This window comes from Bombina bombina, chromosome 3 (assembly GCF_027579735.1).
Source record: "Bombina bombina isolate aBomBom1 chromosome 3, aBomBom1.pri, whole genome shotgun sequence".
Classification (NCBI taxonomy): Eukaryota; Metazoa; Chordata; class Amphibia; order Anura; family Bombinatoridae; genus Bombina; species Bombina bombina.
This window is the reverse complement of record NC_069501.1, coordinates 513,878,015-513,901,772: the sequence shown is the minus strand read 5'-3', so window position 1 is coordinate 513,901,772 and position 23,758 is coordinate 513,878,015. Positions and strand designations below refer to the sequence as shown.

At 36.5% G+C, this 23,758-nt stretch overlaps 1 protein-coding gene across 1 annotated transcript in view; it reads left to right on the top strand.

The window, feature by feature from the left end:
- The window catches only part of TNNT2 (troponin T2, cardiac type), a 40,752-nt gene that overhangs the window by 2,713 nt on the left and 14,281 nt on the right, over positions 1–23,758 (top strand). The window contains exons 2-4 of the mRNA XM_053704740.1: positions 10,618–10,734; positions 12,084–12,161; positions 12,236–12,346. Of these exons, the coding sequence (XP_053560715.1) occupies positions 10,618–10,734; positions 12,084–12,161; positions 12,236–12,346 (306 nt within the window). The remainder of the gene's footprint in view (positions 1–10,617; positions 10,735–12,083; positions 12,162–12,235; positions 12,347–23,758) is intronic.

Here is a 23,758-nt window from a genome sequence, read left to right as displayed (position 1 = left end):
CACTCTTATACATACAGATATATACACACACTACATAGCTTACACTTATACATGCAGATACACACACTACATAGCATACACTTATACATGCAGACACACACACTACATAGCTTACACTTATACATGCTGATACACACACTACATAGCATACTCTTTTACATGTAGATACACACACTCTCATACATACAGATACACACACACTACATAGTGTACACTTATACATGCAAATACATACACTACATAGCATACACTTATACATACAGATATACACACACACATGCATACAGATACACATGCTACATAGCTTACACTTATACATGCAGATACACACACTACATAGCTTACACATATACATGCAGATACACACACTACACAGCATACACTTATACTTACAGATACACACACATACTACATAGCTTACACTTATACATGCAGATACACACACTGCAAAGCTTACACATATACATGCAGATGCACACACTACACAGCATACACTTATACTTACAGATACACACTTCATAGCTTACACTTATACATGCAGATACACACACTACATAGCTTACACTTATACATGCAGATACACACTACACAGCATACACTTATACATGCAGATACACACACTACACAGCATACACTTATACATACAGATACACACACACTACATAGTTTACACCTATACATGAAGATACACACACTACATAGCTTACACTTATACATGCAGATACACACACACTACACAGCATACACTTATACATGCAGATACACATACACACTACATAACTTACACTTATACATGCAGATACACACACACACTTATACATACATACACACACTAAATAGCTTACACTTATACATACAGATATACACACACACTTATGCATACAGATACACACACTATATAGCTTACACTTATACATGCAGATACACACACACTACACAGCATACACTTATACATGCAGGTACACGCACACACTACATAACTTGCACTTATACATGCAGATACACACACTTATACATACATATATACACACAAACACTACATAGCTTACACTTATACATACAGATATACACACACACACACACTTATGCATACAGATACACACACACTACATAGTGTACACTTATACATGCAAATACATACACTACATAGCATACACTTATACATACAGATATACACACACACTTATGCATACAGATACACACGCTACATAGCTTACACTTATACATGCAGATACACACACTACATAGCTTACACATATACATGCAGATACACACACTACACAGCATACACTTATACTTACAGATACACACACATACTACATAGCTTACACTTATACATGCAGATACACACACTGCAAAGCTTACACATATACATGCAGATGCACACACTACACAGCATACACTTATACTTACAGATACACACTTCATAGCTTACACTTATACATGCAGATACACACACTACATAGCTTACACTTATACATGCAGATACACACTACATAGCATAAACTTATACATGCAGATACACACACTACACAGCATACACTTATACATACAGATACACACACACTACATAGTTTACACCTATACATGAAGATACACACACTACATAGCTTACACTTATACATGCAGATACACACACACTACACAGCATACACTTATACATGCAGATACACATACACACTACATAACTTACACTTATACATGCAGATACACACACACACTTATACATACATACACACACTAAATAGCTTACACTTATACATACAGATATACACACACACTTATGCATACAGATACACACACTATATAGCTTACACTTATACATGCAGATACACACACACTACACAGCATACACTTATACATGCAGGTACACGCACACACTACATAACTTGCACTTATACATGCAGATACACACACTTATACATACATATATACACACACACACTACATAGCTTACACTTATACATACAGATATACACACACACACACACTTATGCATACAGATACACACACACTACATAGTGTACACTTATACATGCAAATACATACACTACATAGCATACACTTATACATACAGATATACACACACACTTATGCATACAGATACACACGCTACATAGCTTACACTTATACATGCAGATACACACACTACATAGCTTACACATATACATGCAGATACACACACTACACAGCATACACTTATACTTACAGATACACACACATACTACATAGCTTACACTTATACATGCAGATACACACACTGCAAAGCTTACACATATACATGCAGATGCACACACTACACAGCATACACTTATACTTACAGATACACACTACATAGCTTACACTTATACATGCAGATACACACACTACATAGCTTACACTTATACATGCAGATACACACTACACAGCATACACTTATACATGCAGATACACACACTACACAGCATACACTTATACATACAGATACACACACACACTACATAGTTTACACCTATACATGAAGATACACACACTACATAGCTTACACTTATACATGCAGATACACACACACTACACAGCATACACTTATACATGCAGATACACATACACACTACATAACTTACACTTATACATGCAGATACACACACACACTTATACATACATACACACACTAAATAGCTTACACTTATACATACAGATATACACACACACTTATGCATACAGATACACACACTATATAGCTTACACTTATACATGCAGATACACACACACTACACAGCATACACTTATACATGCAGGTACACGCACACACTACATAACTTGCACTTATACATGCAGATACACACACTTATACATACATATATACACACACACTACATAGCTTACACTTATACATACAGATATACACACACACACACACTTATGCATACAGATACCCACACTACATAGCTTACACTTATACATGCAGATACACACACTACATAGCATACACTTATACATGCAGATACACACACACACTACATAGCATACACTTATACATGCAGATACACACACACACTACATAGCTTACACTTATACATGCAGATACACACACTACATAGCATACACTTATACATGCAGATACACACACACACACTACATAGCTTACACTTATACATGCAGATACACACACTACATAGCATACACTTATACATGCAGATACACACACACACACTACATCATATATGGGTATCTGTAATTCATTGTATGGGGTCCTGGGGTTGGCAAGCACATTAGTGTTACCCTGGTGCTAGCACTGCTCATTGTATAAAACTAAAGGCATGCTAGTGTTATCACCAGGGGTTAGACGTCATCACTACCAGAGGTTAGAGGTCACCATTACCTGAGGTCAGAGTGTATAAAGCCTTCTTACTCCTGCTTAACCCACACACCATTCAGGTATCTAACCTAGGGAGATAAAAGCCAGCTGCTTCTGAGTATGGGCCCAATATAAAAAAAAAAAAAAATGCATGGGGCAATGCGGGACAGATGGCAAGCATCCTGGGACAGCAGGACAGACCCCTAAAATTGGGACTGTCCTGTGAACTCGGGACATTTGGGGGGTATTGAAAATTGGCAATATTACAACTCTTATTTTATGCTAGTGCCTATTTTTTTTTTTTTTTTTGGTGGGGTTTAAGATATTAACAGAAATGTTAAGGTCTTTTGAACATTCTCAGTGTCAAGAGAAAGTTATAGGGCCCCAAAAAAATGCACCTTGACTTTCTGTTGAGTAGGTCTACTGCTGTTGAAACAGGAAGCTTTATCTCTGTCTCGTTGCAATCATAAGACTTTTTTTGTAGTTTTCCAACAGATTAACATTCTTACAGATTGGAAAAACTTTCTGAGTAAATTATCATGTAAATTAATCATGCAATCAACAAATTAAATATAAATATATACTTGTTTCTGCACAGTATATATCCCACAAAGCAGAGGTTGTTAGCAGGTGTCTTTAGGGTTGCCACCCGTCCCTTAAAATACAGAACACTTATAAGTTACACATGCTGCAGGGTGGAATATGAATAGTGCTGTCCAAAATCACAATACATGTTCCTCCCTGCACACCCTGCAGCTTGTGTAACTTATAAGTGTCCAGGAAAACATGGCTGAGGTGGTAACCCTAGGTGTCTTGTATCTCTAGACTGGGAATTGTTAAAGGGCCAGTATACACCAATTGTCATATAACTGCATTAATAGACCCTACTATAGTAAAGAATATGCACAGACAGATACTGATATAAACATCCAGTATAAAACCGTTTAAAAACTTACTTAGAAGCTCCCAGTTTAGCTCTGTTGATGAGATTAGACTGGGGCACCCACTGAAAAGGGCTGAGAAAGCCGGAAGAGCAGAAACTCCCTCTTCCCAGCATATGAAAAGACAGATAACATAAACAAGAGCCAACAGGAGTCTGTAAATTCGTGTATACATTTGACACTGTGGGACTTGGTTAGGAGTCTGAAAATAACCACAATGTTCTTAAAAAAAAAAAGCAAAAACTATAAATTTTTACAAAAACGCTACCAGATGGGCTATATTAATGGACCATCTACAAAACATTTATGCAAAGAAAGATCTAGTGTACAATGTCCCTTTAATGTACGTGCAAAGTTATTAACCATAGTCAGTAACAAGTTTCAACTAAATAAAAAAACTGGCAAGTGGTCGCTGCCATATAATTTAATATATGTTAGCTGAACAATGCCTCCCACTTTTTTTTTTTTATAGGAAGTACCCCTACAGGTATATATTTTTTTTTAAATTCAAGTAGAGCATGCAACTTTAAATAACTTTCTAATTTACTTCTATTATCTAATTTGATCCATTCTCTTTGTATCCTTTGTTGAAAAGTATGCCTTTGTAGACTCATAAGCTGCTGATTGGTTTTCAACTATCTCCCAGTAGTGTATTACTGCTCCTTCAACTAAGGATACCAAGAAATTGAAGCAAATAAGATAATAGAACTGAATTGAAAAGTTGTTTAGAATTGTATGTGCTATCTGAATCATGAAATAATTTTTTTTAGCTTCCATGTCCCTTTAAATACTCCTATCTGCAACATGTATCTATTATTATTATTATAAGTTTCATTAGCTGTTTAAATATTGACAAAATAAGTGTAAAGTTTTAGTGTCTATAAAACATTGGAAGCTGCCATATTTTAACTTAGGTTACCTTCTCTGCTGTGACCAATTAGAGACAGTTATAAATAGGTCACTAGAGTGATCAGCCAATGGCTGTATGGAATATAAGTGTTCTGCACTTCCAATTCTAGCAGGAACTGAAAAGCTCAGAATGGAATTACAGGAAAAGGGGACAAAATAAATCATTACAGTATATTGCAGACTTTTTTTATATATACAGTTCATCATTTTATATTTCCATCTCAACGTGTTTATTGTCCCTTTAATACAAAAAACATGGCAAGGGAAGTAATATTCATGTTACTACATTTCTGCATCTATTTTCATCACATACACAACTTATCAGGCTCATAACATTGTGGTATAATCAGTGGTGTTCCCAGAAATTTCTTCTTGGTGCTTTTCCAGGAGGCCCATTGTTGAGTTGTGGGCAGGGTGGGGGGACCAGGCTGGGTTTGTTGCGGGTGGGGCAGGATTGGGTGTGTCATGGGCGGGGCATGTTGCTGACAGGGCTGACTGGAGCTGCTGCAGTACCAGGCCAGCCTTTATGCTAAGGGGACTAGTGCATTCTTGGGTATAGAACACTTTGCCTGACACATTTCACCATGGAATATTTTCGCTTAGCCCTATATGTGGCACATGTCTCTGACAGGTTTTCACAGTGATATACACTTTACCTGGCACTAATTCCTATGACACATTTTATATAAGCATTTATAAACTTCAGTCCTCAAAAGTTCAAAATCAGGCAGATTTAAAGGGATACTGAACCCATATTTTTCTTTAATGAATCACATAGAGCATGCCATTTTAAGCAACTTTCTAATTTATTCCTATTTTTATTCCCATTTTCAAAGCTTTACGAACCGGCCCATCTATGGTTCAGCACTTGGGTGGCACTTGCTAATTGGTGGCTAAATTCAGCCACCAATCAGCAAGCACTATCCACAGTGTTGAACCAAAAATGTGCCGTCTCATAAGCTTACAATCCTGCTTTTTCAAATAAAGATATCAAGAGAATGAAGAAAAAATGATAATAGAAGTAAATTAGACCATGCAATTTTAAGCAACTTTCTGTCTGAATCCTGAAAGAAAAATTTTGGATTTAATATCCCTTTAAGGATTTCCCTATCTGGTTACAGGTGAGTCACTCACAATGAGACAGCAACTGACCAGCCCAGGCAGAGAATTAGAATCTGCCTAATAGGGGTGCTTGATGTTAGAACTGCGAAATTGTGATTTTTGTGATACATAAAAAATAGTGAAAGGGCAAGACACTGAGTAACTCCATTAAAGGTTTAGGTACCACAGAGGTACATATGCCCCAGATTAAAAAGCAAGAATTAAAAAAATGCTAATAGTTCTCTGGTTCCTTTTTTTTTTTATTTAATAATTTTGAAATTCCCTGTCTTTGAAAATTTTTACCAATTAAATTTTCCTTCTCCCCCTCCCCCCCTAAGAAATTAAAATAAATATAATATATAATACATAGACACTTTAGAAAAATAATTTTCTAAAGTGTCTATGTAGTATATATTATATTTAATTTAATTTCTTAGGGGGAATAAAGGAAATTAATTGTCAAAAATGTTCAAAAACAAGGAATTTTAAAACTTAAAATGCCACCATTCCTCCCTTAATAGCTTTTTATGATATCACATTGTTGATGACATCATAAGTGACATCACTAGTTAACTTACCTATGACATCATCAATGGTATCACTAATGATATCTCTGATGGTATCATCAGCAATGTGACATTTATATTTGAACAGTTGATAGAAAACTTACAGGGATGTTAAACAGTAAATACATGCTAGACATAGTGATGTATTCAAAGCAACAATTTTCCTTAGAATTATATGTAGATGTATTTTATTTTTAATTTTTTTTAAAAAAATTTTTCCAAACCAACATTGTGCCATAAGCATATTAAACAGAAATAAAAACAAGAAGATAATGCCATATTAATACCTAGCTGGCCCATTGAATGTACCATTTCATTAAAGAATATATCAACAATTGCCTATTTGCATTCATTCATTCAACAATTTCTCGGCACAGTGTTGGAAATTTTATATACATTACTTTATAATAGAAAAGAAAAATCGGCAACCTGTCTTCAAGAAAATAAAAATTTTAACAAATATTATACCTCAATATCTCAAAAAGGATAGTGAGAGTTATGACCCTCTAAGTTATTTCCTGATCAGAGTTTAAATCTGTCGCTAATTGCTCAACTGTATATTGTTTTTTGAGATAGTTTTTAACTTCTGTTATCGTTGGAGAAAATTTCTTCTTCCATTTTTTGAGAATTAAATTTCTAGCGGCAAGGATAACCAAATTTATTATCTTAAACTCGTCAAAAGGTAGATTCTTGTCCACAAGAAAAAGTATGTCCTTCAGAGTAAATGTAAAAGGAGTTAGCTTAAGTACTCTTAGTAGCCAATATTGCAATTTAATCCAAAATTGCTGTATTTTGGGACATGCCCAAATCATGTGAATTAGATTTGCATCTGGAAAATTGCATTTTGGACATCTATTAAAATTCTTGTTATGCCACCTATGTCCTTTTTCTGCAGTATAATATGTTTGATATATTAGCTTTATATGGGACTCTCTCCAGGTTTCCGCTATTGTGGCTCGATAGAGCAAAGATAAAGAGTGTGATATTTGTAAATTCTGGTCAATATTCTCTGAAGTGAGAGTAGTCCATCTCTGAGCTATATATTCAAGATTAGATCCTCCCTTGTGTGAGGATCAAGTATAAGTACCATGTAGAAATAGATAAATGACCTGCTTTGGACAAAATTTGCCAATTGTCGAGTTTTTCCCGAGACCATTTCCAAGAAAATGTATTAGTTAACTGCTGTGTGTAATGTCTAGCTTGCAGATATGCAAAGAAGTCACAATTACTTAATTCAAATTCTTGTTTTAATTCTTCAAAAGATTTGATATTTTTTGCTGCTGAATTTACAAATTGTGATACAAGATACAAACCTTTCCTTTGCCAGTCTTCAATACTACAGACTGTATACCTTCTTGATACTCTGGGTTTCCTAAAAAAGTTTGGAATTTAGGAATCCTAATATCTAGATAAACTTGATTTCCAATTTTTCCCCCGGCCTGGATTATTATATAAATTGATTTAAATGTTTTCACCTGTTTGGGAATCAAACTGAAAGGTAAATGAATCAGTGAGATGGGCAAGAATGGATAAATCATGTTACTTTTTAACCTGTTGTCTGTAAAATGATCCATCTCTGTGATCCAATCGACTACAATGAGACCCTGAAAAACTAGATTATATAGGTATAAGTCTGGGAAAGCAAGAACAGCGAATTGTTTGGGAAGTGATAATTTTTGAAGAGATATTCTTGGTTTTTTGGATTGCCATATAAAATGCCGAGCTGCAATATTACATTTCTTAATATCATATGTTTTCAAGAGAATACAGCATGCAATTTTAAACAACTTTTTAATTTACTTTATTTATTTACCCCCCCCCCCCCCCGCCCCCCTTTTCATGTACTTTAGCTCTGACAAATATGGGTTTTCTAATTCTTACAGTTGGAAATCCATACTGCTGATTTTTGGAGGCTAGGTCTGCAGCATATTTTTCCCTAATTAGCCTTCACAGGAAACAATATATCTGAAGGTTTTTTTGGTAAAATATATATCTATACCTATACCCTTGCAGTCCCCACCCCCTGTTTCTCACCCCTACCCTTCTAGATCATATGTTCCCACTAGAATAGGGCCCTTAATTCCTCCTTTATTTGTTTGATACATTTTGTCCTGTCACTTAAAAATATTGTATCATTGTTGTACTTTTATTTCTTGTTCCCATGGACAGTGCTCCAGAATTTGTAGCCGCTTTATAAATAAAGTATAATAATATACAGAAATAAATATATATTATATATATATATATATATATATATATATATATATATATATATATATATTTAAAAATACATAGAACATATTTTGCTATCCAAAGAACCAGAGCTCTGAGGTCGCCCTAATCATTATAGCGTAAATTGCGATTGCGCTCACATGTTCACATTTACTTTGAACATTTAATACGAGCGCTCCTTCTGACATGCACAAACGGCCGCGATGAACCCGATATCGATCTTGTAAAACAGTTAGCGCAGCACTCGTAATCTGGCCCATAGTGTTTAGTGCTTTTTTACTCGACCCAGTTCTGTAAATTGCCTATGGCCTGCTGGAGTCTAAACCTGGCTCTAGAAATAAGAATGGAATATTAAAGGAACATAAAACCAAAAATTTTTTTTTTTTTGATTCAGACAGACATACAATTTTAAACAACTTTTCAATTTACATCTATTATCAAAATTGCCTCATTCTCTTGGTATCTTTTGTTGATGAAGCAGCAAATCACTACTGGGCAGCAATGTACTACAGGTCAGCCAATCACAAGAGGCTTACATAGGCAGTCACCAATCAGCAGCAAGTTTCCAGTAGTGCATTGATGCTCCTGAGCCTACCTATGTATATACTTTTGAACAAAGGATTCCAGGACTCCAAAGCAAATTATCTGATAGAAGTAAATTATAGGAAAGTCTGAGTGTTAGCCTGCAGGGTATTGGCTTATATGAGACAAAAAAAGCAAGAGGGTGACTGATGGCTGCTTTATTATACATGAGTAGTTGCATTTATGATTGAATTAAAGACTTTTTTGTTGTATACTTTATTTACAAATTTCTTCTTATACAACTTAAAATGTAAAGTATATTGCAAATGTTTTTGTTAGAATTTGAAATCATTGTGCAATTCAACTTTATGTTGCTTTAAAAGGATATGAACCCCATTTTTTTCTTTCCTGATTCAAATAGAGCAGGCAATTTTAACTAACTTTCTAATTTAATCCTATTAAAACATTTTCTTTGTTCTCTTTTTATCTGTATTTGAAAAGCATTAATGTAAGCTTAGGAGCCGCCCCCTTTTTGGTTCAGAACCTGGGTAGCGCTTGCTGATTGGTGGCTGCATTTAGCAACTAATCAGCAAGCACTACTTAGGTGCTGAACCAAAAATGGTCCGGCTCCTAAGGTTTTCAAATAAAGATAACAAGAGAATGAAGAAAAAGTGATAATAGGAGTAAATGATAAAGTTGCTTAAAATTGCATGCTCTACCTGAATCAAGAAATAAAAAAAATTGGGTTTCATATCCCTTTAATTTCATTGGTGGAGTATGTAGAAAATTTTATGTGCTACAAGCCTTATGGTCTAAAGCTCCTAAAGATTTTGCAAAATTTATCTCCATGCTGCCTAGTTAGGTCCAAAGTTATTTGCTTTTTCAAGTGAACTGGTTTAGAGTCTTTTAAATGTTGAAGACTTGTGTAGAATTTGAGACTATGAGGAAAAGTGATTCTCCCATTTATATCCCACGTCACTTACCGCTGGTTTTTCTCTTTTACATGCAGGACATACACAGGAAGCGAATGGAGAAAGATTTAACTGAACTGCAAACATTAATCGAAGCTCATTTTGTAAATAGAAAGAAAGAGGAGGAAGAACTGCTGGAACTAACCGAACGCATGGTACTGATATTTTCAGAGGGCGCTTTCAAGGACATTTTTACTTTTAATTTTTACCTTTTTTTTTCTTTTCACTTTTGTCTCTTCATAGTGTTTTTTTCCTGCCTTTTTATACCTGTATGGTTTATTATTCTTTAAAGGGACAATTTACTCTCAAAAATGTTCTCTTCTTTAATTTGTTCTCAATGATCTACTTTACCTGCTGGAGTGTATTAAATAGTTTACAAGTATTTCCATTACCCTTATATTGGCATATGAATTAGTTTATTTAGCCTGTGGTATCCCCACTAGAGTTGCCACCTCAGCCATGTTTTCCTAGACACTTATGAGTTATACATACTGCTGGGTGTGCTGGGAGAAACATGAATTTCCACCCTGGACAGCACACAAATAGTTTCACTGAACAACCCTGTTCATGTTCCTCCCTGCACACCCTGCAGCATGTATAAATCATGAGTGTCCAGGAAAACATGGCTGAGGTGGCAACCCTAATCCCCACCCATCCTGAAAGTTTTTGGTCTCGCAGCCAAACTGTGTTAACACAGCCAGTAGAAGAAATTACACTCCCAGTGGGCTATAGAAGAGATAAGGTAATAAAATGTTAATTTTCTATTGTTCTCTCCCAGTATTGGTGATTGGTTTATGGACAGACATAAGATAAAGAAGCATGTATATGTACACAATGTGATAAAGTAATGATCTGATAATACCTACAAGCTCAACCCATTTTATTAGGTTGTGACTTCAAAACACAAAATCAGCTAATTCATATACACAAATAAGCCTTAAAAAAGCAAATCTCATACATTTTATACTCTGCAGCTGGTAAAAAAAGTAATTGGAAACACATTAAGGGAAAAACAATTTTACCGTATACTACCCCTTTAAATCTTCCAGGAATTGATTAACTTAAAGGGACAGTAAAGTCATAATTAGACATTCATGATTTAGACATACAATTTTAAAAAAAACTTTCCAATTTACTTCTATTATTTAATTTGCTTCCTTCTAATGTTATCCTTTGCTGAAAGGCTTATCTAGGTAAGCTCAGGAGCAGCTAAGAACCTAGGTTCTAGCTGCTGATTGGTGACTACACATATATACCGATTGTCATTGGTTCACCCATGTGTTCAGTTAGCAACCACCAGTAGTGTATTGCTGCTCCTTCAACAAATGATACCAAGAGAATTAAACAAATTTGCTAATAGAAGTAAACAGGAGAGTTGTTTAATTGTATGTTCTGCCTAAATCATGAAATAATTGGGGTTTAATGTCCCTTTAATAATTTCATTTTATAAAGCAAATACTTATTACCTTCTTTTCTCTTTCCTTCTTTTTGCACTCTTAATTAGGAAAAAAGACGATCTGAGCGCGCAGAGCAGTTGAGGATCCGAACCGAGAGGGAGAAAGAGAGGCAGAATAGATTAGCAGTAAGTGGGTTTTTATTTGGCAGGTGAGTGGTCTTGATATGTTTTGCCTTACTACTTTGTATGCAATTTTTCAGGAGGAACGTGCTCGGAAGGAAGAAGAGGAAAACAGAAAGCGAGCAGCGGATGATGTGAGGAAAAAGAAAGCCTTGTCCAACATGCTGCACTTCGGTGGATATATGCAGAAGGTACTATACATTAAAGAGAAGTTTAAAGGGAAAAGATAGTTAAAATCAAAGTTGCATGATTCAGTCATAGCATAATATTTTAAGACACGACACCTTTAGCACTCAAGTCAAAATTAAACTTCATGATTCAGTTAGAGCAGCAATTTTTTTTTTTTACAACTTTTATTTATAACCAGCCGAGCATACAAAGAATAATAGTAGAATATATTTGGCGCCACGCAGGGCCCATAACTGACAGCAGAGAAAACAGAAATTTAAAGTTGGAAACAAAAATATTTATCAGTATTGACCCGGTTTCTCTAAAATTAAATTGTATACTCTGCAGGGTTTTTCCCTTGTTTTAACTTCTTATTTTAACAAATTCTTGATTATAACCTTCGTAGAGAAAAAGCAAAAAAAACACAAAAAAAAACCACACACAAACAAAAAAAAAAAAAAAGGGGAAAAAGGAAGTGAGAGAAAAGAATAAATATGTAATTATAGAAGTTAACGATCACTATCCGCCTCTGTAACCGAGGCGGAGCAAAATCTATTTGTGATGACTAAGGACTAAAGTCTCGCAGCAGTGTCATTTTTATGTAGACTCTAAAACTTTCCCTATTTTTCCTGGTGTCGTAGTGGGTTCCTTATCCGAATCTAAATGTTAGGTTAGTTTATGATCAAGGACTAGACTAGTGGTAAAGCAATAGCCACCACTAGAAAGACAGACCATAGCCATACAACATGTAACACACATTCACACAGAACGTCACTTGTAATACACAAAAATAAAAATAAAAAAGGGGGGGGGGAAAGGATATCCAACCCTTATCTCCAGTTACCAGATACCAAGAAGAACTATTTCTGAGTTTTTAAATGGAAAAATCAGAAAATCAATTTCCCTTTCTTGAAATGTTTTTATAAAAGCTGCCCATTTGTTAAAGAATTTTCTTATATCCGGTTCTTTATCAATATTTGTATCTTTTTGTTCTAATACACATTGTTTCTTTAGATAATTCTTAACTTCAGTAATAGTTCGCACAGTTCTCAGTTTCCATTTTTTGCAGATCAAGTATCTAGAGGCCAAGATAGAAAGATTTACTAATTTTTCGTTACTCCGAGCGGTATTATTAATATTTAAACATAATATGATTTGATATAATGATAGAGAGGTTATTTCGATTTTCAGAACATTTTTGAGCCAGTATTCCAATTTAATCCAAAATCTTCTAATCTTGGGGCAATGCCAAAATATATGTGTCAAGTCTGCCGCTGGATAGTAACATTTGGGGCATTTATTGAATTGTTGGTTATGCACTCTAAGACCTTTCTCCGGGGTGAAATAAGCCCTGTGAAGGAGCCTAAGATGCGCCTCTCGCCAAGTAGCCGAGATAGTGGTAGATGCCACTTTGTTAATCGATGACTGGATAGTTTTTGATACAATATTACTTTGAGATATTAGAGAGGACCATGCCGTTGCCAGCCCTTCCAAAGTAGGGGTGGCTTTGCTGGCACTGAGTAAGTGATAACACGGTGAGATAGACATAAGGCCGATTTTGACAAGGCTTAGCCAATTTTCCAGCTTTCCTAACGCCCAGTGCCAGTCGGCCTCTTTAACTAATTCAGCTATGAAGTGTCTTATTTGCAGATATGCAAAAAAATCTTTGTTAACGAGGTTGAATTCAGTCTTCAACCCTTCAAAAGTCTTAATGCACTTTCTTTCGCTATCTATCAGAGAGGAGATCTTTGCCAGGCCATTGTTGTGCCATCGATTGAAAACCGCTGAATTTATGCCTGCTTGAAATTGTGGATTTCCTATCAGAGGAAGGTAATTTGAGGCAATACCATTTATTGCCAAGAGTTTAGTTACTTTCCACCAAGCTTTTATAGGATTATATATAGTTTTAAATCTTTTGATTTTTTTCTGGGAGTTTCTTTGGCAAGCAATGGATCAAGGCCAGTGGGAGATATGGTTCACAAATATTACGTTCCAATTCATTATTGTAAAATCTAATATTTGGTACTGCTATGCCTCCATACTCCCTTGGTGCAGTGAGTTTGATAAAAGATATCTTGGATCTTTTCCCTTGCCATATAAATTGTATAAGTGCAGAGTTAATTGAGCGAATGTCTTTTTCTAACAGGATTAGTGGAACATTCTGCAAGATATAAAGAAGCTTAGGGAGGAGAATAATTTTAAACAGTTCTGATCGCCCAGAAATAGATAATGGTAGATGCTGCCAGTCCTTTAGTTTCTCTTTAATATTAGTTAATATAGGAAGTATGTTTAGTTTATAAAGGTCTTTAAGATTGATCGGTATATGAATCCCAAGATACTTAAAAGATTCAGAGACCTCTTTAAATGGGGTATTTGTGATGGAATTATTATTTCTCCTCAGCCAACAAATCTCAGATTTTGATTTATTCACTCTGTATCCCGAAAAAGAGCTAAAGTGATCAGTTATTTGAAGAAGGATTGGTATATTAAACTTTGTGTTAGAAAGATAAATTAAAAGATCATCGGCATATAAACCGATCTTTACCTCATAATTCCGAATTTTTATGCCGTTAAGTGATTCCCGTAGCATGATTGCGAGAGGCTCAATTGCTATATCAAACAGAAGCGGGGAGAGAGGACAACCCTGTCGCGTCCCCCTCTCTATTACAATCGGGGGCGAAACAGTATAATTTATTATCAATCTTGTTTGGGATTGATTATGCAGATTATCAAGAAATCTAGGGAAATTTCCTTTAATCCCAAACTTTGTTAGAGATGTTATTATATGATTAAATACTACTGAATCAAACGCCTTTTCTGCATCAATTGATAGAATGGCTAGGTCCGGGGTGTCCTCTCTCCCCGCCTCCGAAGAGGGGCTATTCTGGGTATAATCCAGAGTGACAAGAAGTTCTCTGATTTTTGCAGCGGAATTTCGCTTATTAAGGAAGCCGGCTTGGTCTGTATGAATTATTTTGGGTAAGATGGTCTGTAGCCTGTTTGCTAAGATGGAGGACATAATTTTATAATCAGAATTCAATAGAGCAATTGGCCTATATGACTCTTTTTGCAATGGATCCTTCCCCCCCTTTAAGATCAAGGTTGTAAATGACGCAGAGAAGGAGGGTGAGACCGGTTTGCCATTGAGATAGATATCATTGAAGAGATTGCCCAAGTAAGGTGTTATTTCAGACGATAAAATTTTGTAGACTTCATTCGGGAGTCCATCCGGGCCTGCCGCTTTATTGAGAGAGAGATCAAAAATGACTTTCTCTATCTCTTCTTTTGAGATCGGAGAGTTAAGGCTGGTTATCTCATCAGCCGAAATTATCGGAGAGATAATTTTGCTCCAGAACTCTGAGGCTTTCGCGTCATCATATCCTTTACAAGTGTATATATCTCGGAAATATTCTATAAATAAATTAGATATTTCTTCAGGTTTCAATAACTGCTTCCCATTATGTACAAGTCTTTCTATCATTGGTTTATTTCCTTCGTTTTTAACTAATCTAGCTAACATTTTTCCAGATTTATTACCAAATCTGTATAGTTTAGCTTGAAATCTAAGTTCTCTATATGTTTTTTGGGTCAATAAAAAAGTATCTCTAATATTTTTAGCGCGGATATACTTCGCCCAACTTAGGGTTTTTTTTTCAAGTAGGAAGTGATTATATGAGTTGACCAGAGAGTTGCACATTTCCCTTTCTCTCAGCTTAACCTTTTTAGATATCATAGCAGCATAGGCCGTGATTTCCCCTCGGAGCACTGCCTTTGCAGCCTCCCAGAATATTTCTGGGCGCTGCACATAGTCTTTGTTAAAATTAGCATATTCAGAAAACCTGTTTCTCATCCATTTTTTAAATTTAGAGTCTGTATTAAGATGGTAAGGAAAGAAGAAACGCAACATTTTAGGCCTAGGCTGGTCAAGGTATAATTCGAGGGAGATAGGACCGTGATCAGACAAAAGAATTGGCATTATTTCTGCTTTAACTTTTGTTATGGGTAGGCGTTCGTCAATTAAAAAAAGATCGATTCTAGAGAGGGTTTTATGGGCTTTAGAGAGACAGGTAAAGTTCTGGACATCCGGGTATTGGACTCTCCAGATATCTCGAATTGCAAGATTACGTTGAATTTTCTTAAGTATTTTAGAGTCTAAGTTATCTTTTTTCTACTTTAAATGTTTAACCTTATTCCTAAGTCTGTCTAAAGGGCATTGTGGTGCCATATTAAAGTCACCCCCTAAAATTAGATGACCTTCATTAAGCAGCAAAAGTTTTGATTGCATTAGGTTCCAGAACTCTGGGTCAGAAATATTTGGGCCATATACATTACAAAATGTATAGATTGCTTGAGCGATCTTGAGTTTCACCAGAATATATCTCCCCCCCGGAGTCAGCCTCGGAGTGCAAAACCTTCACTTCTGCTCTTTTCCCAATTAGAATAGCCACCCCTCTTTTTTTCCTGACACTCGGTGCTACAAAAACTTCCTTGACCCATTGTGCCTTTAATTTTAGAGATTCCTCTAAGTTTAAGTGGGTTTCTTGAAGGAAACCGATATCTGTATGGGCCTTACGGAAATGGGCGAGTATCGCCTTTCGTTTAATAGGGGTCGAAATGCCACCAACATTCCAAGACACAATTTTAAGTTTATTTATCTCTTGTGACATTTACAAACATAGAGATGGAGCAAGAGTGAAGAGGGAGAGAGAAGAAAAAAAAAAAAAAAACCCAAGACAAAACAAAACAAAATAAAACAAGAAAAAAAAAACGAAAAAAAAAAAAACCCCAATCATACAATCATCCACACCGTCCCCAACCCAGGGGGATTCCCTAGTCATAGGTCTCATCCTTTCCCTCAGTATGAAGATCATCTTTTAGTTAAATTAAGAATTTACCGTCCTAAAAAAGCTCTCAGCCATTTGAGCATCCTCAAATAATTGTACTGTGTTGTTCACTACAACTCTAAGTTTAAAGGGGTAGATTAGAGTAGCACGATGTCCCTTTTGTATGAACTTAGTGCAAATGGGGGCTAGCTCTCTTCTTTTAGAAGCTGTATAAGCTGAAAAATCTTGAAAAATCAGGATTGTAGCATTGTCTATGAGGATAGGCTGGTTTTTGCGGTAGTATTGTAATATCGTATTCCTGTCCTGGAAATTAAGTAATTTCGCTATAATAGGTCTCGGACGCGTAGAATTTTTATTATCTAAGCGAACATTGCCTACTCTGTGTGCTCTCTCCACTATAATTGGAGGATAAGTTGAGGGAATTTTTAAAGTTTTGGTAAGTTTGTCTGATATAAAAAGACTTAAGTTATCATATTGCTTGTCCTCTGGAAGGCCTTATACGTATGTTATTTCTTCTGGAGCGATTTTCTAAATCCTCCAGTCTGTCATAGATTTTTTGCATGTTATTACTTGAGGTCTCAATTTTTGAGCTATGTACTGTTGTTAGATCATCTAGATCTGATATTCGTTGTTCTATATCCTGAATTCAAGTAGAGAATTGTCTAATCTCTTGAGATAATGACACAATGTCTTGTTTAATCTCTGCCCTGAGGGCCTCAAATTTAGGTGCTAGAGCGTCTGATATGCTTGCGACCAGGGTCTGTAAGGTAGTGGATTCAGGAATTAGGTACCCTGTGGGGTGAGATAGGTAGTGTCTCAATAGCGAGTTCTTGAGTGTTCTTGGATTTCTTATCCCTTTGCCTGGCTGCCATATTTGGGGAAAGTGTTTTGGATGAAGTGGAAAAAAAATTATCCATACGCTACGTGGGTGTGTGTGATCGTGAAAGGAAGAGCGCTAAATCTAGCGCTTACTAGTGAAGGAAAAAAACAAAAAAAAAACAAGGGGGGAGTGAGAATGTAAGGTCCCGGGGGCATTAAAACCGGGAAAGTGGGAAAGTGTGGGTGTGATAGTGAGAAAAAAAAAAAAAATAAGGCAGTCAGAGAGAATTAGGCCGTGAAAAAAAGAGAAAATGTTTCACAGAACAGTGAGATTGTAAACTACTATGTGCTTGAGCTACCCTTGAATTGCTCTAATAGAGTCTGTCAGGGTATGTTAAAATTATTAAATTTCTACGTGTGTGTGTCTAGAAAAATATTGAGGGTGAAAAAAATGTATTGAGCAGAAAGGGAAAGAGAGATAGAAACCTAATGTGGGTTTGAGATACTTGAGGATTTACTGTGGATTCCAATGTGTGGACTTAATGACAATCCGCATATTAAAGTGCAAAAAATTCTCAAGCTTCTGTGATATATATCAGAGGGATCAGTGGGGTTCTTACCAAGATAACAATGAATGAAATCTATAAGAAGTTTCCCCCTCTTTTTCTTATGAAGATTAAATTTGTTAGTTTATTCAACAGTTACAGTTTAGCTGAATATCTTCTACCAATATGTTCTATAGGTTACAGGAGACTATTTTAGCCTAGGCTTTAGTTGGGTCTGCTTATATCAGTACTTGATCAGGGTCAATTTAATTGTACGCTTATAACTTCTGGACTATTTGAAGCAGGTATACGAGGAAGAAATTGAAGTAGTTCAACAGAGTAATCTACTTTTAATGCAGATATAATAATAGTAGTGAAATGTTCTTCTGTTCTCTCTAGTTTTCCTAATAATCTCCCTTTCCCTTTTTCCCCTTCCCTTTTTTTTTTTTCTCCCCTCTTTTAAATTAAGGCAGCAGATTTGTCTGTTATGTTCTGCTATGTACCCTTAATATTTTATCACAGGCAAAAAGCAAAAGATATGCTATATGTTAGGAATTTATGTGTAGTAGAAGCTACCTCAAATAATTACAGTACTTAAGGGATAGTCTGTTTTGTTTAGTTTAAATAAGTGGAATAAATCGTCCTTAACTGTGACCACCAAAAAGGAGATTTAAATATAGACCTTGAGATGATACGGCTACGGTTCTAAGATTACAGCAATTATGTAAAAAAAGACAGCAGAATGTAACCCTAGCTTAATACAGGTACATACAGCAATACATTTTTGGGAGAAAATATATAATAGTTAGCAATACATAGTGCATAGGCAGATTTTAACAGTGGGTTTTCTCCTCTTCTCTCTGCAGCATCAGACTGAATAAATAAGCATGTTAAAGTTAGCCATCTACAGATGAAATTTTAACCTTTTTCTCTGTGAACTAGCTAACACAGAATATTTAAGAATTAGAGTACTTGTGGCCTTCTTAGTGAGGACAGTTCTTATAATGAAGAGACCCATACATGAGCACTATACTTCAAAGGCAGAGTTTGCATTGAAACAGTCATTTCCTTTTTGGTAGATTTAAATAATCTGAACCAGAGGCATGGGAAGAGGCTACACATTAGACAAAGGAGTTGTCCAATACCTTAATATTTTAACCAGAGGGATATAACTTTCCCCAATGATTGAGAACTGAGTTACCCAAGGGCCAAATTAGTAGGTGAGTTCTTAATCGCTTGACTCTGTATCTCCTTGTCTCCCTTTGCCAGTTTTTGACTTTGTGTAGGTAATATAGTTATTTAATAGGGACAGGGAGAGTCAGTTACCAATAAAAAGAAAAACCAACAATATTACCCGCTGGAGCTGTGAGTGTCCGTGGGCGAGAGAGACCCGTTTTCTGGAGCAACCCCTCTCACGCAACACCGGTGGGAGAGGGGCGCCTAGTCGGGTTTGCTGAGGAATAGAAGACGTTGGTCAACTGTTGGGGGTCCAGGGCTGCCCAGGAAGCAAGGTTGTAGCGGAGATACTCACGCCTGACGTCTGTGTGAGACTCCTGGAGGCGAGCAGCGGTCGAGTCCCCTCACGCAGCACCGGTGGGAGGGGACTGTACGGCCGGGAAAGGAAGTGCAGAGTTCGGAGCCTCTCTTACCCCTCAACGCTTCCGATGACGATCTGCAGCAGCGTCTCACCTGAGCAGGACCTCCCGGAGCGGTGCCAGATGCAGGAAGGCAGAACGAGAGGGTCTCTCTCCTAAGCGGGTAAGATCGTAGTCGAATCCGTAGTTCTGTAGCACACCTGGTAAGGAAGACAGCCGTGAAACTTCAGTGTAATAGACCTCCTTGGGACACAACCTCTGGTTAGATGAGAAAGGTTCAGCGTATAGGAAAGACGGCAATGTCCTTTGAAAATTATCCTTTTGATAAGGCAGTATTTAGAAGAAAAGGATAAGTCCTATAACTGCTGCATTATACAGTCCAGTGCTTTGGTGAGGCACTGTTCGGTTCTGGAAGCGGTGGAATTAGCTAAGTAAGCCGCCCTAGGACAGAGGGTTTGAGCGCGAAGAAACCGCCAAGGCTTGTGATGGAGGTAATGCTGCACAGGTGATTCACCTGACCACACACCTGAGCTCCTCCTCCAGAACTCTAGAGCATCGTTAGAGCAGCAATTTTAAACAACTTTCCAATTTACTTCCATTAACAAAATGTGTACAGTCTTTTTATATTTAAACTTTTTGAGTCACCAACTCCTACTGAGCATGTGCAAGAATTCACAGCATATACGTATATGCATTTGTGATTGGCTGATGGCTGTCACATGATACAGGGGGAGTGGAAATAGACATAACTTTGCAATTTATTTAACAAAAATCTACTACTCATTTGAAGTTCAGACTAAGTGCTATTGCATTGTCTTCTTATCATGCATTTGTTAATTATGCAAATCTACAATGTTGACTGGTCCTTTAATTTCTATTTTCAAATGTACTTTGTTCTCTTGGTATCCATTGTTACAAAAAGAATATGCACATATTCTACTCTAGTGGGTGCTACCTGGTGAATGGTGCCTGCACCCATTTGTCTCACTCTTGTGATTGGTTAACTAGAGGTGTTCAGCTAGTGCTTAGAAGTACACTGCTGCTCCTTCAGCAAAGGATCCCAATGGAATAAAGTAGATTTGATAATAGAAGTAAATTGGAAAATTATTTAAAATTGTATGTTCTATCTGAATATTCAAAGGAGAAAATGGGTTTATGTCCCTTTAAATATCATCAGACATGTCATTATTAGCCTGATTTTTCAAATAGCTGTAGCCAATTTTAATGAAATTTGGAATTTAAGAAGTCATTTCCTATAAATACGAAATTGGAAATGTTAAAAGCTCATTTTAAAAAGCAATTTCTGAAACATCCAAAAACAATTGCACAATTATCCCTCAAAGTCTGCCAGAATCACACTAACATGCTTTGGATAATACTCTCTGGTTATGTAATGAATATAATAACCCCTAGTGTCACTTCACCACTCACCTTTACACAATTACATAATTACCACTATTCATAGATAAAAATTGTGTAGATGTGTAGTGCTACTTAGGACAAGTCCCAGAGTTCCATGCTAAATAATTTACCAGACATTTGATTCTTTACCAGAGAGCTTTAATTAGAATCTTCCCAACTTAAGAGGTTACAAAAAGCTTTTCACTCACCCTCAAAAATACACTATAGGGTCGATTTATCAACCCCTTCAATAGGCTTTGCCTGCCTACAATTGCAGATACTCACAAGAGAACCTGCAGTCCATATTTAACAAGCAGCAGTCATCAGACCGCTGCTTTCCTAACCTTTCGCCACCTCTTAGGTGGCGAATTTCAATCTCCCCGGTCTTGTCCGACCGGGGAGATTGACAGCACCTGACAAAAGAAGGAAGGGTAGAAGGAGCGCCACAGAGAGGCTTTAGTACATATATAGTAGTATATGAACTTAGCAATCAAGTGGGGACTGAGCGATAGGGAGGTGGGGTAACAGTGGATTGAGTATACAAAATATTAATCCAACCTGACCTATACGTCCCTATAAAGTAAATAGAATTTTGACCAGTAATGAAATAACTCAGAGGGCATGTGTATAAATCTATTCAATTAGATTCTTTAATTGATAGTAATAAACGGAATAAATATGATTCAATTTGGATCAGTGATAAAATAACTCAGAAGAAGTGTGTTATAAATCTATTCATTTCAATTATTTACGGAAAAATAGTAAAAGGCGGAGTTTTAAAAGGCGCAATTCGGATACAATAAAATAACAAGCACAATTAAAAAGCATAATTTAAAACAAGTAAATAAAAACTGCAGAGCTGATTTACCAGCCAGCTATATAGAAAAATGGAAAGAAGCTGTGAATGTCAATGTCTGTGTCGTTGTGTGATGGGCAAAGTGAGTGAGAGAGACTAGAAATAGTCAGTTAGCGCTGCGGAATCTGTTGGCGCTCTACAAATAACCGATAATAATAAAATGATAGCTAAGTGAATGGAATATGTGGTCAGTTAAAAGATCTTGATTGGTCTAGCAGCCTAAGGAGACAAATGTAATACAAAATGATATTGTAAAATGTAAAAGGCAATAAATAATAGTTAAGACTAGAAGGGTGAGAGAAAAAAATATCCAAAAAAATCGTGAGTTATCAGTTGGGGAAAAATGGGGGGTATAGGTATAAAAAAATGTCAATAGGGGGAGAAAAGAATATCTCCTGCTTAAGTGAATGTAACTGATTGGTACAAATGAACAGTTTACACTGTTTAGTGATTTGAAAGAAAGAGAAAAGTTATACATAAGTGTTCAAATGTATCATAAGTGAGAATAAAAGAGAATGGTTTTCTACTTAAACCTGATAAGTGCAGAGATACAATATTAACAAACTCGTGGTCACAAATGTATTGGCCAATCCAATACAATTTGACTACAATCAACATAAAAAATGTGTTTACAATAAAATGTCTCTAACGAGTAAACAATGGCAGAGAATATATATTAAATGTGTCAGATTAAATCTGACTAAGAACACACACAATTAAGTGCAAATGGCAGCCCAATCCCTACATCTAGATTGACAGCTCCTGCCCGCGCATAGGGTGGGATTGCATGCGAGCCCCTGTCCGCCTCAGCTTGATAAATTGACCCCAATGTGTCCTATCTATTATTGCCTTTCTAGTATCACTGTGTATGTGTAGTTGCATGTGTTTGTGTATGCAAGTGCACGTGTGCGGTGTAGAGTGCATGTGTGCTGTGTAGAGTGCATGTGTGCTGTGTAAGAGTGTGAGTGTGTATGCGAGTGCACGTGTGTTGTGTAGAGTGTCAGAGTGTATGCGAGTGCACGTGTGCTGTCTGTGTAGAGTGCATGTGTGTATGTGAGTCCATGTGTGCTGTGTAGAGTGTCAGTGTGTATGCAAGTGCATGTGTGCTGTGTAGAGTGTCAGTGTGTATGTGAGTACACGTGTGCTGTGTAGAGTGTCAGTGTGTATGTGAGTGCATGTGTGCTGTGTAGAGTGTCAGTGTGTATGCGAGTCCACGTGTGCTGTGTAGAGTGTCAGTGTATGTGAGTGCATGTGTGGTTTGGAGAGTGTCAGTGTGTATGAAAGTGCATATGTGCTGTGTAGAGTGTCAGTGTGTATGCGAGTGCTCGTGTGGTGTGTAGAGTGTCAGTGTGTATGCGAGTGCTCGTGTGGTGTG